General features: G+C 38.7%; 1 protein-coding gene across 10 annotated transcripts in view; it reads left to right on the forward strand.

Annotated features, from left to right (window-relative positions):
* The window catches only part of AHCYL2 (adenosylhomocysteinase like 2), a 141,008-nt gene that overhangs the window by 95,589 nt on the left and 29,195 nt on the right, over positions 1–16,224 (forward strand). For 6 of the 10 annotated variants that reach the window (XM_081038554.1, XM_081038555.1, XM_081038553.1 and 3 more), the window contains exons 2-4: positions 2,482–2,590; positions 10,165–10,308; positions 10,765–10,865. In XM_081038554.1, the coding sequence (XP_080894680.1) occupies positions 2,482–2,590; positions 10,165–10,308; positions 10,765–10,865 (354 nt within the window). Of the gene's footprint in view, positions 1–193; positions 301–2,478; positions 2,591–10,164; positions 10,309–10,764; positions 10,866–16,224 lie in introns of those variants that run through there. The other 4 variants (XM_081038552.1, XM_081038557.1, XM_081038556.1 and 1 more) reach the window with 2 other exon arrangements.

Consider the following 16,224-nt stretch of genomic DNA (forward strand, 5'->3'; position numbering starts at 1 on the left):
ATGCAGGTAACTAGCTGCATGGTTTAGTGCTAGTGGGTAAAAGCGTGTGTGCCCACCCGCCGCTGATCCTACAAATCTAGAGAAGAAAAGTGCCTGGCCCCCGGTAGTGTGTGTGTGTGTGTGTGTGTGTGTGTGTAAGGGATGTTACATATCTCAGGAAGGGTTTATCTGTTCCTCTCTTATAAAAGGAGGCGCTGCAAAAGCTCCTGATTTGTTGTGGCCTTTGGAAAGTCAGTTACCACTCCTTTCCCTAGGGGGGCCTCTAACAAAGAATAAAGACGCCTCATTCTCTTAAACAAGGTTAGTGAACTGGAAGCCAGAGTTTTCAGCTTGACTGCTGTTCCTCTCCCCATCTTCTCACCCACCTTCCCCTTCTCAGCTTTTTTTGCCCTTAAAAATTCTTTTAACTTTAGACTTGGCTTATGCTTACTTAATATTCAACCTGTACTGACAGTGAAGATGGAATAGGCTACTTCAGATTCATTTCAGCATGATTGCCTGACATGTGTCCGGCATTTGTGCCCGAGGATATAAGGGTAATAAGTTACACAGCTCCTTCCTTTATAGAGCCTACAGTTTATACAGGATACAGGTAGAAAGTTATATTCAGTGTGATAACTATTGTGATAGGAGATGTATATGGAAGTTAATGTATGTTCCATGGGAGTGCATAGAAAGGGCACTTCATCTTTTTGGAATAAAGTGCTACTTAGCAAAATAATCAGTATTGCTATTTTTCGTTTTGCAGAGAGTTTATAATCCAATGAATTTTCTACTGCTGAAAACAATTTACAAACTCTAAAGTACTACACAGGCTTTATTTGTTGTTATAGCTATGAAAATGCTACCGTGTTTCCCCAAAAATAGGACCAGGTCTTATATTAATTTTTGCTCCAAAAGATGCATTAGGGCTTATGTTCAGGAGATGTCATCCTGAAAAATCATGCTAGCAGTTAGGGCTTATTTTCGGAGAAACACGGCATGAATTCCCCTAAAAGGCATGCTAAGCTAATCCAATTTGGCCTCATCCCTTTGTCTCAATATTTAAATGACTCAGTAGTTACCCTCACTGCAGGAAATGGAGTCATCATTTGCTGCTCTCATTCTGGTATGCTGTGTCGGTGTTCTGCCCATCAGGGAACCGGCTTTTTATCATGAAAGGTAGAATCAGTTGTCAGATATTTGATCCTTTCTGCATTTCTGCCACCTTGGATCCAGAATAATCTAAGTAATTATGCAAACATTCAATTAGGGACAAAGAAAACAAGTTATTTGTTGAATAAATGATAGGAGCTTTGATTTGTAAAGTGTTGTGAAGTATCAGCTGGAACCTTCAACAGCAGGAGAAAGATAAAAATACCAGAAAGTCATCATCAGATATTGTCCAAAATACAACCTTGAATGTTGAGGTTTATACATATTCAGTCCACTCATCCACTCCTTCTACATCGGTTATAGTTAATAAATGATCAGTCTTGTAGCTTTTAGGCATTTTATGATACCAAACATTAAAAATAATAAATCAATGTTGACTACTTATTGGTACTGAAAAGCTATAGTGACTATCTGCGAGAGTTTTAAGAACAGTGAACTGTAGTGGGGGCAGTAGGAAAGTGGATTTATTGAATCCCCTGCTGTGGTTCACAGTTTACATACAGGCATACCTCAGAGATATTTCGTGTTAGTTTCCAGACCACTGCAATAAAGTGAGTCTTACACTTTTTGCTGGTGGAGGGTCTTGCCTTCAATTTGTAAAAAAAAGAAAAAAGAAAAACAATCAATGAAGTGCAATAAAATGTACTATGCCAGTATGTTGTTTCATTTAACTCTCTCTAAAACTTGGGAGGTATTTTTAGTTTTGCTGTATTTATGAGAAAATGAAGCTCACACACACACACACACACACACACACACACACACACACACAGCAGTTTGACCCACATCACATAGCTAATAAGTGGCATAACCAGGGTTTGAATGCAGTTCCAGAAAAGTTCTCTCTGAATGGAAAACTTATTTTTTTTCATTATACCATACCATTTCCTGAGAATCTTAAACCTTGAAGACATGTTACTTTACCTTCCTGCACTTTGCAGTTTCTCATCTAGATATATGAAGATTGAATACATAGTCTCAAAGCTTCTTTCCAGCTTTTGTTTCCAATGAGACTATAGAAAGGATTTCTGAATATGACTCAATTTTCTAAGCATTTATTTTAACCAGAACACCCCCTTTATTTGGTCACAATTTTATTGTAGAAAGTATGTAGTCAGAGAGTGGATGAAAGATTTAAATTTGATAGAAACACAGTAGGTAAAGAATGAAAAATCATTATTTCTCCAGTCTTAACATTCCAAATATGGGTTGGTACAATCAGATCAACTGCAAGGGAAGGTAAGACCTTATAATGCAAGTCTTGAATTGCTGTCTCAATGTGGAGGTTCTTTTCTTTTATATAACTAGAGTTCCTTTTCTTAGCAGATCCAGTTTGCTGACCAGAAGCAAGAATTCAACAAACGTCCCACCAAAATTGGACGTCGCTCTCTGTCTCGTTCCATTTCTCAGTCATCTACTGACAGCTACAGCTCAGGTGAGTACTGAACTGTTGTGGACCCACCTGTGGACATGTGATCAATGGACCGCCCGGTCTACTCAAGGTTAATTAAGCAGGATCACACCTTCGTTTTGGAATAAACACTTTGCCTCTTGGTTGAAATTCAGACCAAAATTCTAGATGGAATCTTTGGATTCCTCTTGGGGATACTGAGTTCTGATTTATTCAGAGGGTGGGAGTATGTAGCTCACTGATGACCTTTACTGAACAGCATGTGTAAAGACTTGTGTTTTTTCCATTCTTTGAAAATAAAAAAGGGGTTCTCCATCATTCCATCTGGTACTTGCAAATTAACAGGGAAGCCTTAATTGCCCCAGTGAAAACAGTGTAGCTAGTTCAAGCCCTTTGCCTTCTCTTCTAAACTGTGACATTATATTGCTTGTTACTCCTTTCTTCCTTTGTAGTGGGATTAATTCAAATATATGGGTCCTGGAGCCGAGTTATCACTTAATGCCAGATGAGCTGTTACCATGTAGAACGCCCCCTGAAGGCACTGGCCGTTTGTACAACAGTGTCTGATCTAACAGGGAGCTATTTCCTTTTGTTCTTGCTTTGGAATGTGGTAGGAAGCTGAGTTGTCTCTTCACATTATAAATAGTAATTAATACTCATTAGAAGTTTTGAACTGTGATGTGAAATTTTATTTGTTCTTCACAAAGTAAGAAAGTAGTGTTTGTTACGTAAAATTAAAGAAAGCTTGTTTGGGAAGCTGTAATTTTAGGTTGAGTACATTGTTATTTACATTTTTACGTTTCTCTTTTTCCTTTTCCCCACAAAAACTGAATGATATAAAAGCACATGAAATAAATTCCTATGGATTTTTGTCTAAAGATACTGAATGTTGTACCTATCTTATTCTACTGAAATAACCAGTGTTGAAATTCATGAACCAATTAATATAACTCTGGGAACTATAATAATTGTGAAAAAGTGAATTGTAAAACTGTGTAACATTTTAGACTGTGAGTTTGTGCATTTTATTTAAAGATGGATACTAAATAATAACTACATTAAATTTTAACTCCAGTTCAGTCTCTTCCCTGTACACTAGATCCACATTTCCAACTACATTCCTGCAAAGAAAACCAATGCCTGCTTTGCCACTGAACCCCTAAATGCAAGGAGGGTACCTACAAAAATATCTGTTTACCTAGAAGAGTGTGATTGATGCACTTGGTTTTGAAGTAAACACATAGTTGTCTGGTTAAGCTCATTGGTAATTGACAGTAACTGGTGTCACCCTGGAAAACTTGGACCTTTTAGGTTGAACTGTGAAATTCCCATTTTTGTAGTAAAAAATTATCAACTATGTATATCCATTTAAGGATATTAAGTTCAGCAGCATTGGAGTGAAAGCATCCTGGAGGTGGAAAATAACTTAAAGATCAGTTATTCAGCTTCTTACTGGAGGCTGGAATTGTCTTGGATGCGTCCCTCACAAATGGCTATGTGGCCTCTTGGAAGAGTTTTAGGTGATAGTGTAATCCTTGCTTCATCTAGTTATTTAGCTCCTGACAAACTCTTATACAATTCCTGAACTTTCACATTTTACTGAGAAATAAGAATCACCACTTGGGGGTTATCCTACTGTCCTTATCACCCTTTTCTGGATATGAGCCAGATTAAGTGTCCCTTTAAAAATATCATGCCCATGAATATAATGTTCCAGATATGGTCTGAACTACTCTACAGGAAGTATTGTTTCCATAAACTCAGTGCTTTTTAAAGTGAAACCTAAGACTATGTTTGCTTCTTTCGCAGCTGTGTCACATACACTATTGCCTCGTTTTGTTTTTGTTTGTTTGTTTGTTTTCCACATGAACAATTGTCAAAGCCTTTTAAACAAACTCTCAATGGAGATGCCTACTGCCTTGAGTCTCGGACTGGTAGTTAGGTGGGACCTAGTTTCTAGGCTTTGACCCATGTGTGACTTGTGTGATCCTGGAAAACTCTTGCAGCCTGTGATACTCATAACAGAAGCACTGGGAAGTTATATGAAGTGATACAGAAAAAGCTCCGTACCACTGAATGAAGAGCCAGGAATAACAGATTTGACTCAGAGCTTTCTAAGTAGGAGAAGATGTGCAAATGCAGGTCAATCAGAACTTGGAACCCATGTTCAGCATACGTTATAATTTAAGTGACTATAGAAATTGATTAACATTACAGAGCCCCCAAAAACTCATCTTTAGACTTCTTCCTTTCTCTGTTTCCACTCTCCCCCCAGGTGAACTCCTTCAGTCTCATGGTTTTAAATACAGTGTGTTAACATTTGATTCTCAGATTGTGTCTCCAGCTCAAATCTCTCCCCTACACACTACATCTGTATATTCAACTGCCTGCTCAGTCCTTTCACTTGAATGTTTTATAGGCATCTCAAACCTGCCATGTCTTAAAAACTGAGCTCCTGAGTCATGTCTATTTACAACACTATAGCAAGATTCATTCTTTTAAAATAAGTCAGGTCCTATCACTTCTCAGCTCAAAACCCTCCCCTGGCTTCCCAGTCTCCCTCTGAGTAAAGGCTGAAGTTCTGACAATGGTCTACATCTATACCATCTAGCCTCCCGTTGCATTTCTAATCGCATCTCTGCTTCCCCAAACCTCCGAATGAAGGTGTTCATTTCACTCCAGTCATTCATAACAGCATGCCAGCACACTCTGACTAGCCTCCTTACTGTTACTCTGTTATTTTGAAACATGCCAGGCACTCTCCTGCTTTAAGATGTTTGCACTTACTATCCCCTCTGCCTGGAATGCCTTAAGATACCCTAGCTGGGTATCTTACCTCCAGTTCTTAACCAAAGATCACCTTCTCCTTGAGGCCTGTCCTGGCTCCTCTTTTAAAATGGTACAAATACATCACCCAACACTCCCTATCAAGTTTTCCTCCTTTATTTTTCTCCACAGCACTTAGTATCGTATAGCATATATTACTAATTTATTGTCTTTTCTCCACTTACTTGAACATGAGCTCCATGAGAGCAGAGATTTCTGTCTGTTTTGTATTGCTCTATTCCCAGCACTTATACCTGTGTTTGACACATAAGAGGTGCTCAATAAATAAATATTGGTGAAAAGTATCCAGAGACGTTCTTGTTATACTTTACAACCTTGTTGAGATCTCTGATATACTCTGTGTATGTAAACAGATCACAGAAAGTTTATGATATTACAGAAAAAGATCTCTTCCTGTCCAAAGTACCTGTTTCTGTACTGAAGATACTGAGAGGCTTGCTTAGGCTGTGGCCTCCCTTCCCTTCCTAATGACCCTAGCACGAAGTTTTGCCATGCTTTCATTTAGGAACTTCTACCAGCCTTTCTCAACCGAAGTTCCTCATCTGAATCACAGAACACAGAAAAGGATTTGAGGGTCTGTCTCAGTTCTTCAAAGGATGGGCCATAGCTGGTGCCCTTCTCGATGCGTAAGAGAGAAGTTAATTCATATATTCAATGGATGCTTCCAGGTGGTGGGGCTTCATTCTAGAGAAACCCAAGCTGAAAACGGCTGCATTAATCCCTAAAATGATTTTCTAAAAAACAAACTTCTAAAAACTCTTTCCCTAAGCACAAAACCTCATAAAAACAAATAAACAGTAGACTTTTCTCTGAAGTCAGATCATTCTCAGTGACATATTTCTGGACAAATTGTCTTCGCAATGAATTAATTGGCTAAGGATAGGGAAGGACAACCGAAGTCCCTTAGTTCATAATTGTGTGACGTATTTTCAGATTTCTTCAAATAACAAATTTTATTTATTTGTATTTTGGTTGCTAACATAGCTTTTCACATATTTCTAGAGTGTTATTCATCAATGAAATCTGCTGCACATTGACACACAGGGCCCTACTGTTATTTCTATTATCAAATGAATAGTTGGGTCCAAGAAGAATTGCCTGACTTAAAATAGTCTAATAGGACTAATGCACCCAGGAGTTGGGTCCAAGAAGAATTGACTTAAAATGGTCTAATAGGACTAATGCACCCAGGAGTTGGGTCCAAGAAGAATTGACTTAAAATGGTCTAATAGGACTAATGCAACCAGGAGTCTGACTGTGGCTTCTCCTAGCAATGCCCACAGTGGGCAATCTGCTGGGAGGTAAGGCTTAATCAGGCTTGAGCCATAGAAGCTAGATAGCATGTTCTATGTGATAGATTGGGGCTTGTTGGTTCATCAAGTTATGTTTTGATTCTGGGATAGCATGAAAAAAAGAACATCTCACGGTAACATTATATTGTACTTTATGTGACTTTTCTGCCTAGAAGTTGAACCCTTTTGCGGTATTATCTCATTTATCCCGAAGATTTTTCTGGTGGTAGTTAGAGAAAAAGAAGAGCATGGGAGAGAGCTTCTGTTATGCTCCTTATTTTATAGTCGATAAATTGAAACTGGCTCATCATGTAGAGGAGAAGCTAGAGCTAAGGTCTCGGGCCTGTACTTGAGTAGGTTATCCTTGGTTACTGATTGTTCCTCTTTACTTAACTTATGACTCTGGGCTTCAGGGTGCGCTGACAAGAACAAACACTTGTTAGAAACTATTCAAGTGTGTATATGTATACGTGTGTTGGGTTTCTCTACATTTTTCTAGGAAAAAATGTATTTAATGTTATCTAAACTCTTCATGAATGTGCTACTTTAAATATAGTGGCAGAAATGAGTATGGATGCAAAAAATAAATGTCATGCTAATTCAGGAATAATCTTTCCACTGTTTTTGCAGAAATAACACTCTTGATCTGGGTCTGTCAGCCATTTTACATTACGTAATAGTACAATCTAGACACTGATATTTTTGGTTCTCACCTGATAACAGGTCTATATAAAGAACTCTTTGAAAACAAATTCATTTTGGCTCAAAGAAAAACATTGGTTGAACTAACCAGTTGACTACTGTTAAGAAAATAAAATACTGTTTTTTTCATTTTAGAATAGGAAGCGGTATAAATAATTTTTTTCTTTGACTTAAAAGAAAACAACTCAAGATTTAAATTGGAGTGCTATTCTAAGGGGAAATTTTTGGAGTTTTGTTTTGTTCTTTGTTTGTTTCCCTGACTCTTCGTTAGAAGCTGAAAGAGGAATAGGAGAGGAGAGCTATTCTGGGTAGAGTTAGGGCTCCAACCTTTTTAATCACTGCCAGCCAACCACCTGCTGCATGGGTACATTAGTAAGTGACGGAGGTCGCAAAAAAGAGAAACTGCTGAATAATATTGTATGTGTGTCATTTCCTTTCCCATTCAAAACCCTTAAAGATGTTATGTCTGGTATTGAATTAAAAAATATGTGCAAAAGCCGATAATAATATCAGGTATTATTTATTGAGTGCTTTGCACCAAGCATTGCTCTGAGCACTTTACTTACATTATCTTACTTAATATTCTCGACAACTTGACTTAGACAAGTCATTTGGCTTATTATACAGTCTACTTCATAGTATATATTAAAATCATAAGGAAAGAAAAACTCTGAAAAATTAGTTTTGTAATTTATTGTTTCATGACTGACTCACCTACTAAATTGAAAGCTCCATGAAGGTAAAAACAACCTATATCTGCCCTTATATCTCCAGCACTTAGACTGTGCCTGGTACATAGCAGGTGCACACAATAAAAATTTGTTGAATTTTTGTGTGAATTTGAATGTGTGAATGACTGAATACGTGAATGAATTACCAATCCTATTAAACAGGTTTTGGTACCACTTCTACTTTATACACCCAGAACAGTAACTGAGATTTCAACCACAGTCTGTCTAACTCCAGAATGCATAACGACTATATTTAAATGGCCATTGGGGAACGTAAATATCATATGGCTCTGGAAAAGGATTTGAAATTTCAGGGTGTTTTAAATATAAACACTTTCTTCAAAAGTCATTACCCTATAAATTTGGATCAGGATCATGGATAGCTGTTCTTATTCTTCTCTCAGGTGGTAGAAGCATCGGTTCCCCTCAGCCTCCAGCTCATAAGCTATTTCTGAGTATTGATTAGTGAGACAGTTGACTGCCCAGGAAGCTGTTTCTGGGCTCTGTTGACAAAGGTACTTTGAGCTCTCGCTCACCCTAGGAGGGAGAACCACAAACTTTTTGTACAGATTAGCTCATTTGAAGAACAAAAGTCCCTTTGGGGATTTATGAATTCCCTCACCTCCTCGAGTGACCCAAGTTCATTCTTGTTGCCTCGTGTTAGGACTTTGCTCTGGGGCAGTTTTCCAGCTCAGAGTGAGATGGTCAGGCCCCTGCTGCCCAAACATCTCGTAGTGCCATGCCTGATTAACTGGGCAAGGTCAGACTTGCCTTTCACAGCCCTCCCAGAGGGCTGTGCTAAGAAATCTGCTTCCTCTGCTAAGAAATCTCAGAAATGCCTTAATTCTCTGGATGTAAGTAGATCAGAGCACCATAGATCCTAGGAGCTCTGAGCTTTTGCAGCTTTCTCCCCTTAAAAGTGATGAAACTACTTCTTATCACCCTGGGAGATACATAATGCTTTGTAGACAGTGCTTTATGTTCCCCAACCTTCCTTCCCAAAAAGCCTTAAGGACTATTTAGAAAGAAGCTATCCACAAAAACTTAAACATAAATCCAGGAAGGAAATTGATTCAAATCATCCAGCAAACAATTAGCAACTACAGAATTGTATGAAGACTAAAAAGACCTCAGCTAAACATGGGAATAGCAGCACCTACTGCTGCCTGTTAGCAAAAGTCATACCTTGCACCCTGTAGTGTATATTGCTAAATGGATTAGTCATCGGAGCATTTTATTATACCGCAAGAGGATTTATCTGCTTCTTTGGGAATCTAAAATGCCTGATGCAGGGCCCACTGAGACCAGCAAGAAGGGAGAGAGAGCACACAGAATACTTCATTGTCAATGTCTAATTGGGTCTGCAGGCACAGTTCAGCCTCATCAGAGCCAGTCTTAAAAAAGAAAGCTCTGTTATGTCAGACAAACACTGTTTGTGTGGTTCTGAATTACTTTCCCATGGGTTCCTTGTTTTCTAGGTCTTATCTATTTAGTTATTGTACTAAAACACAAATTACATCAGGCATTTAAGCAGCAGACAGAGAAGGGTAGCTAGGATCCCATAAACCCATAGGTCAATGACGGTGACCTTGCATTAAGAACTTAACCTATTGGGGGCACCCCAATTTCGGGTATCCCCTCTTGTAAGAGAGCTGTACTTCCGCTTTAATAAAATCTTTGCTCCTCAAAAAAAAAAAAAAGAACTTTAACCTGTTGCTAGCATGATGTAACTTCTTTCCTTTTGCATATTCAAGGACCTCTGCATGTTCTGAAGATGAAGTTAGCCCTGGATTTCAAGTTAATGCTCTCAGGGGGGATATCTTTGGCAACCTCTCTCAGCTTGCTCTTTGTGACCTCTGGGTAGTACCTTCCACAGGAGATGATTCAGACAGCTCCACGATGCCATTTAGGTGCTTACCCGATGTGTACATTGTGGTGCTGGATGACCAGAGAAGTTCATTTCATGGTTTGGAGTTTTAGAGGAAGCCATTTTTCCCCCTGAGGGTGTTTTATTCTGTCGTTTCAGCGGCTTCATATACAGATAGCTCTGATGATGAGACATCTCCCAGGGACAAGCAGCAAAAGAACTCTAAGGGAAACAGTGATTTCTGTGTCAAGAACATCAAACAGGCAGAGTTTGGACGAAGAGAAATTGAAATTGCGGAACAAGGTAAAGAAAGCACGCACCTTTTCCTCACAAGCTGCCTCTGTCTTTTTGTCCATGTGAATTGCTTTTTACATCGGGGGTCCTTGTAGCTTGTGAAATTTCCGTGTGAGTTTGAAGAATACCTATAACAACAGCAACAACAAATCTGAGCTCAAGAAACACTGTGGGGAGGGCATGAACTGTGGCGGGCCTACAAAGAACCCCTACACAAGGAAAAGGGAAAGAACCTAGATAAAGGAGGACTGGGGTCCAGCGAATCAGAACACTGGAGCATTTGCCTCTGAAAGCTCCTTATAAAAGGAAAGTCAGGTTTAATATCTTGATCCCTTGAGAAACCTACTCTACCAAGGAACCTGATCAGGAGGGGATCTTGCCTTAAGAGAACAAGTTTTTCTGTTTATTCTTTGTCTCTCACTCCCTCCTCTCTCATATTGCTGTGTGTGTATTGGGCCTTTTCAGAAATGCCGGCACTGATGGCTTTGAGGAAGAGAGCGCAAGGAGAAAAACCTTTGGCTGGAGCCAAAATTGTGGGCTGCACACACATCACCGCTCAGACTGCTGTGAGTTTTTCCTGCCTCCACATAAAAACAGTTAATAATAGCGACTCACTATTAAATGCTTGCAATATACCAAGCACTAGCTTAAGAGCTTAGCAAGTATTCGTTCATTAATCCTCATTGTGGCCATGTAAAGCAGGTATTCCTGTTGCCAGTTTCTAAACGAGGAAGTTGAGGCGCAGAGAGGTGAAGTAACGTGTCCTAGGTGATATAGCTAGGACATCACAGCACCAAAATTTGAACTTCAATATTCAATATAGCTGACTCCCATGCTGATGCTTTCTCCACTACGCTCCACTGCTTCCCTCTGTCTTCCAGCTCCGTGTCCTTTCTCCAAGGCAACTCTGTTCGGCTGCTTTCAGCTGCAAATAAGAGAAAACCTGATTCCACCTGGCTTATCCATACAGGAATTTATTACACTACAAAACTAGAAGTCCAGAGGTCAGGTGCACTGCAGGTGCAAGCTCTGAGGTCATCTGCCTGTGACGGTCTTGGAGCTGCCTCCTCTGTGCTTACTCCATCCTCGGGCTGCTCGCAAGATGGTTACAGCTCTTACAGCCATCGCAAACTGACATGAAGAGGGAGAAGCATCATTTCTTCCTCTCTCCCAAGAGCAAGGAAACCTTTCTCAGAAGTCCTCCAGGACACTGCGTCCTGTGTCATTAAGCAGAACTGGGTCACATGCCCAGTCCTGGCAAGGGGACTGGGATTACCGTGATGGGTTTAAACCAGTGATTCTCACCCCGATCAGATTCAATGTCCTGTTTTTATAAAGAAGTATTTTGCAAGGTCCCTGTATTATCTTGAAATGAAATTCAGATATAACATCTAGGTACATATAAGTTTTAAAAAATCAACATAAAATTTTAACTGAAATATGAAGGAAGAATGAAAGGAAAATAATTGATAATAAAATAATGTGTATTTCAATATGGAAGTGCTTGGGTACGGGTATCGTAGAAGAGTCAGGTATTTGTACTTACTCAGCACTATTTGAATGAATGTGCTACAAATGTAGATTCATAGAAATGTGTCATTGGTTCAGAGCAGCATTGCCAAATTGTTTGATTTTTCTAAAATTATAAACAACTTTTTGTAAGTTTCTGAATAACAACAACAAAAAGTATTGAGTTTTCTCTTGATTTACGCAGTTTCCATTCTTGGAAAAACTATTATTATTTTGTGTTAAAACTACACGAACACTTTTTTGTTAATATGTAGAGTGGAATAAGGTTCTAAACTCAGGTAATTATAAATAGGTTTCTTACTCACGCAAACTTTTTGTTAGAACTTTTGAAAATTGTACCAGATTTGGCACAGTTTCTTGTTATAAGACTGTCCTGCACTTTCCAAATGTCAAGATCTCTGGTCCAGCCCACTAAATGCCAGTAGCACTCTCTCCCCTCCCCCCCACCACACACAATTATTGTAACAACCAAAAATGCCCCACAGTTTTCCAGATTACCTCTGCTGAGAACAACTGACTTAGAGTCGTCATCAAACATATAATAGATATGGAGTTGCCAACTATAATTGAAACCACTACAGGAAATTGGTGTATTGGGAAAACAGTCTGGAATCCTCTATAGGATTTATAAGATCCAGGTCATTTTTATGGCTAGATCAACTTCCAAAAGACCGTCTCCTGAAGCACAACACTTATATGGCCACATTCCTTATTAAGAACAGCAGAGATTCCTCAAGACACAGACAGCTGACGCTAGTATCTTCACTACAGGACTTTTCTGGGTTACACGTTCTCTGAGGAAAAGTGTACTTCGGCAGCCCCAAATTAGTATTAATTGAAAAGCTATCTGTTTTTGGAGCTACAGACTAATGTATTGAGGCAGAAACCCTCTTGGAAACTTTTTCGGGCTTCCCAAGTTGGGGACATGAGAGAGTGCAATGTGGTGGCTTAAATAGTAAGTGCTTCTGTACTGTTGCATGTTGCTAAATTATATCTAGGTTCTTTTTCATCCCTTGGCTCACTGAACATTACCACCCTTCAAGGTTCCTTTCTATCTTTTTTTGGAGTAATCAAAATCGGAGTAATCAAAATTAGTTTGCCAATTTTAATATTATTTTAATGTTCCCGTCCTTTTTTTTTTTTTACTTTTTCCTTTAAAAAAGTAATTACAAAGGAATTTTGCTTTGTTTTGTTTTTAATCTCTGTTTTAGTTTTTTCATTACAAAAGTAGTTTAATTTTCACAATATTCAAACATTATCACAATCTATAATGTAGAAAGATAAATTCTCCTATAATCTCATGCTGCAGAAATAACTATCATAGTTGATAGTTTCCTGTCCATGTTTTAATTGACTTGGATCTAATCATATTTTTAAGGTGTGTTTCCATAGTTCCTTTTAACTAGATTGCCTAGCTACTCCTTCTAAATGGTAATGATTTAAGTCGGGTTCTAAGCTCTGTCTGCCCACTCCTATCTGGGTTCACTCCTGCTTGCCCTCATAGGCAGCAGTCTTGATTCTACAGTTCTTTGAACAGTTTTTATATTCTTGGTGCCAAAATTAACTTTTCTAGTTAATTTATATTGCTTTGTGGGTAAGTCTCAGTATCATTTTTTTGTTTGACAAATTCAGGAATCCTAGTTATAGGAATTCAGGAATTCTTTAAGGTGAAAAATAAAACAAGAAAAAAAAATGGGATCAGACATTGAAAGGTAGCAGAGACCGGAAATTAAGAGATATAAGTAGGTCTGGCTGTTAACTTACTATGTGGCCATGGACATATTACATGAGGGCCTAGCTTATGTTAGTGGAGTTATTTGCAAATTAAAAAAAAAAATTAAAGCATATTTTAAGTAGAATTTTTATTTAGTATAGAAATATTAGCAAATGTAATTTTTAAAAAATGAAAATTACCAGTACCCAGAGTTAACCACTGTCAGAAAAATTTAAAACAAGCTTTTAAACCAAAACTTTATCCTTGTTAAAATAGCTATTCAAGCAGTAGGATGGTACACTACCTTCTTAAAAAGAATCCTGTCTCCACCTTACATATTGAAATAAAAGTAAGTCAGGGTCAAATCAGTGGATTACATTTTTTTAATAATTTTTTAAAATTTTTGAAATAAACACAAATTTATTAAAAAGTTTCAAGTATAGTATCAACAACTTTTTTTCTGAACCATTTGAGAACAAGTTGCCAACCTCATGCTCCTTCACCCACACATACTTAGTGTGTGTTTTCTACAAACAGTACAGCTATTCAAAATTTGGAAATTAGCATTGATCCATTATTACCACCTAATCCTCAGACCCCATTTGAGTTTCACTAGTCCCGATAATATTTTTTATAACAAAAGGATCCAGTCCATAGTTCTGTATCTCTTTTAATTGTCTTCTGTCTTTAGTATCCTTTAGTGCAAAATCATCAGTCTTTGACTTTCATGACCTTAACACTTTTGAAGACGACAGGCAAATTATTGTGTAGAATGTCCTCAATTCGGAATTTGCTGATGCTTACTCATTATTAGATTCAGGTCAGGCTATGCATCTTTGGTAGGAAGCTACGCTGCATTTTTTTTAAATTTAATCTTATCAGGTGACACATGATTTTGATTTGTCCAATAACTGATATCATTTTGATCCCTTGATGGAGGTGGTGTCTGGAAGACTTTTTTTAAACGTTACTTTTCCCCATTGTAATTAATAAGTATTTTGTGAGGTAGTAATGAAATTGTGTAAATATCACATCCTCCATCAAACTTTCAATCTATTCACTCATTTGTTTATTGGAGTGGAATCATTGTTTCCTATTTTATTTAATGGGTTATAATCCATTATTATCATTATTTATTGTGATGCTCAAATTGTTCCAATTTTGGCCAGCGGGGAACCCCTTCAGTCTGGCTTCTGTAGCTTGTCTGTTGACATATCCCTTTCATTCTTTGAGCACTTCTTGCTTCTAGTATAAGATGATCTAAGCTCAGCTTGTACATTCCCTGTCCTAGCCCTGGAATCAGCCATTTCTCCAAGGAGCTCCGGGTTCTTTCAGTGGGTCATACTCTAGGGTGCTCTTTGCTACTGGAATGTCGTTGTTCCTGGATCCTCCTTCATTAATCATGGGTACAATTGCTCATTAACACTTCATATATTTCTTTTGGCTTGTTCTCCCCTTTCCTCTCAGGGCTCCAGTTACATGTGTGTTCAACCATTTGGTAATATCCCATAGATCTGGATGCTGTCTTCTGATTTTTCTCCCCACTCTTTTCTCTTTCTGTATTTCAGTTTGGTAATTTCTATTGACTTATCTTTAAGTTCACTGACTCTATCCTCAGATAATGCCCAGTCTGATGGTAAGTCTGATGAAAGAATTCTTCATCTCTGATATTTTAAAAAACATTTTTTTCTGACATTTGTTTGACTTGTTATTATTGTTTCCATTGCTCTGTTGAAATTCCCTATCTGTTCGTGGATATTGTTCATCTTTCTCAGTAGACCCCTTAACATAAACATAATCATAGTAAATTTAAAGTTCTTGTCTGATCAAACATCTAGCTCACCACAGATTTTGGTTTTCTTGAAGAATACTTTATTTCTTGACAATTGGTTGTGGGTTTTTTCCACTTTTTTCTATATAAAAATGTTATATTGAACAGTAGTGTATTAGTTTCCATTATTGTCATGAATTGGGCTAGATTTCGATTCTGTTGATGTGCATTATAGGCTTCAAATTCCTCTCAGTGTTTTGGCTTCACCTTCAGCCTTCAGCTGCTTCTGCACGCGCTCGCCACAGGGGGGCTCTCTCTTCAAGGGCATGCACCACCAACCTGCCCCACTAGACTGCGGCTGCTCGTTTCCTGGAGCTTGGCTTATGGTGAGGGCAACTGGGGTCCATGGAGCTTCTGGTCCAGCCTCAGTCTAGGTAGGGAAGGGCTTGTTTAGTGTTCTCACACCTGGAGCAGCCAAATTTTGCTCTGTGTCTGTGCTAAGTCTTGAGCAGGAGATCTTTTCTTGCCCCTCCTGGAGAGGTAGCTGATCTTTACTTTGTATCAATGCAGCGTCCTAGGCCCAAGAGGGTTTCCTGCTACTCCCCCAGGAGCAGAGTTTTTGCTTCTGCCCTCCCCCCAAAACAGTGGATCTTTGCCTGCTCCTCTACCTACAGCTTAGGCTTTTGCTTCCTATGAGAGAAGATTGTGGGGCCGTGCCCAGGTTTCATGCTTGTCTTTGAGACAGCCAGTCAGCTCCCTGTCCCCAGTTTTCCTTATGAGTACCTGGTGGAACCCCCTGGAAAAGAGCTTGTTATGTGAGTGCCAAGTGTCTTTGTGCCTGGGGCTAATAGAAATGCCAAACTGACATGCTTTTCCACACTCCGCCTCTACCTGCATTCATTACAATTGT

The sequence above is a fragment of the Rhinolophus hipposideros genome, assembly GCF_964194185.1.
Source record: "Rhinolophus hipposideros genome assembly, chromosome: 25".
NCBI classification, from domain to species: Eukaryota; Metazoa; Chordata; class Mammalia; order Chiroptera; family Rhinolophidae; genus Rhinolophus; species Rhinolophus hipposideros.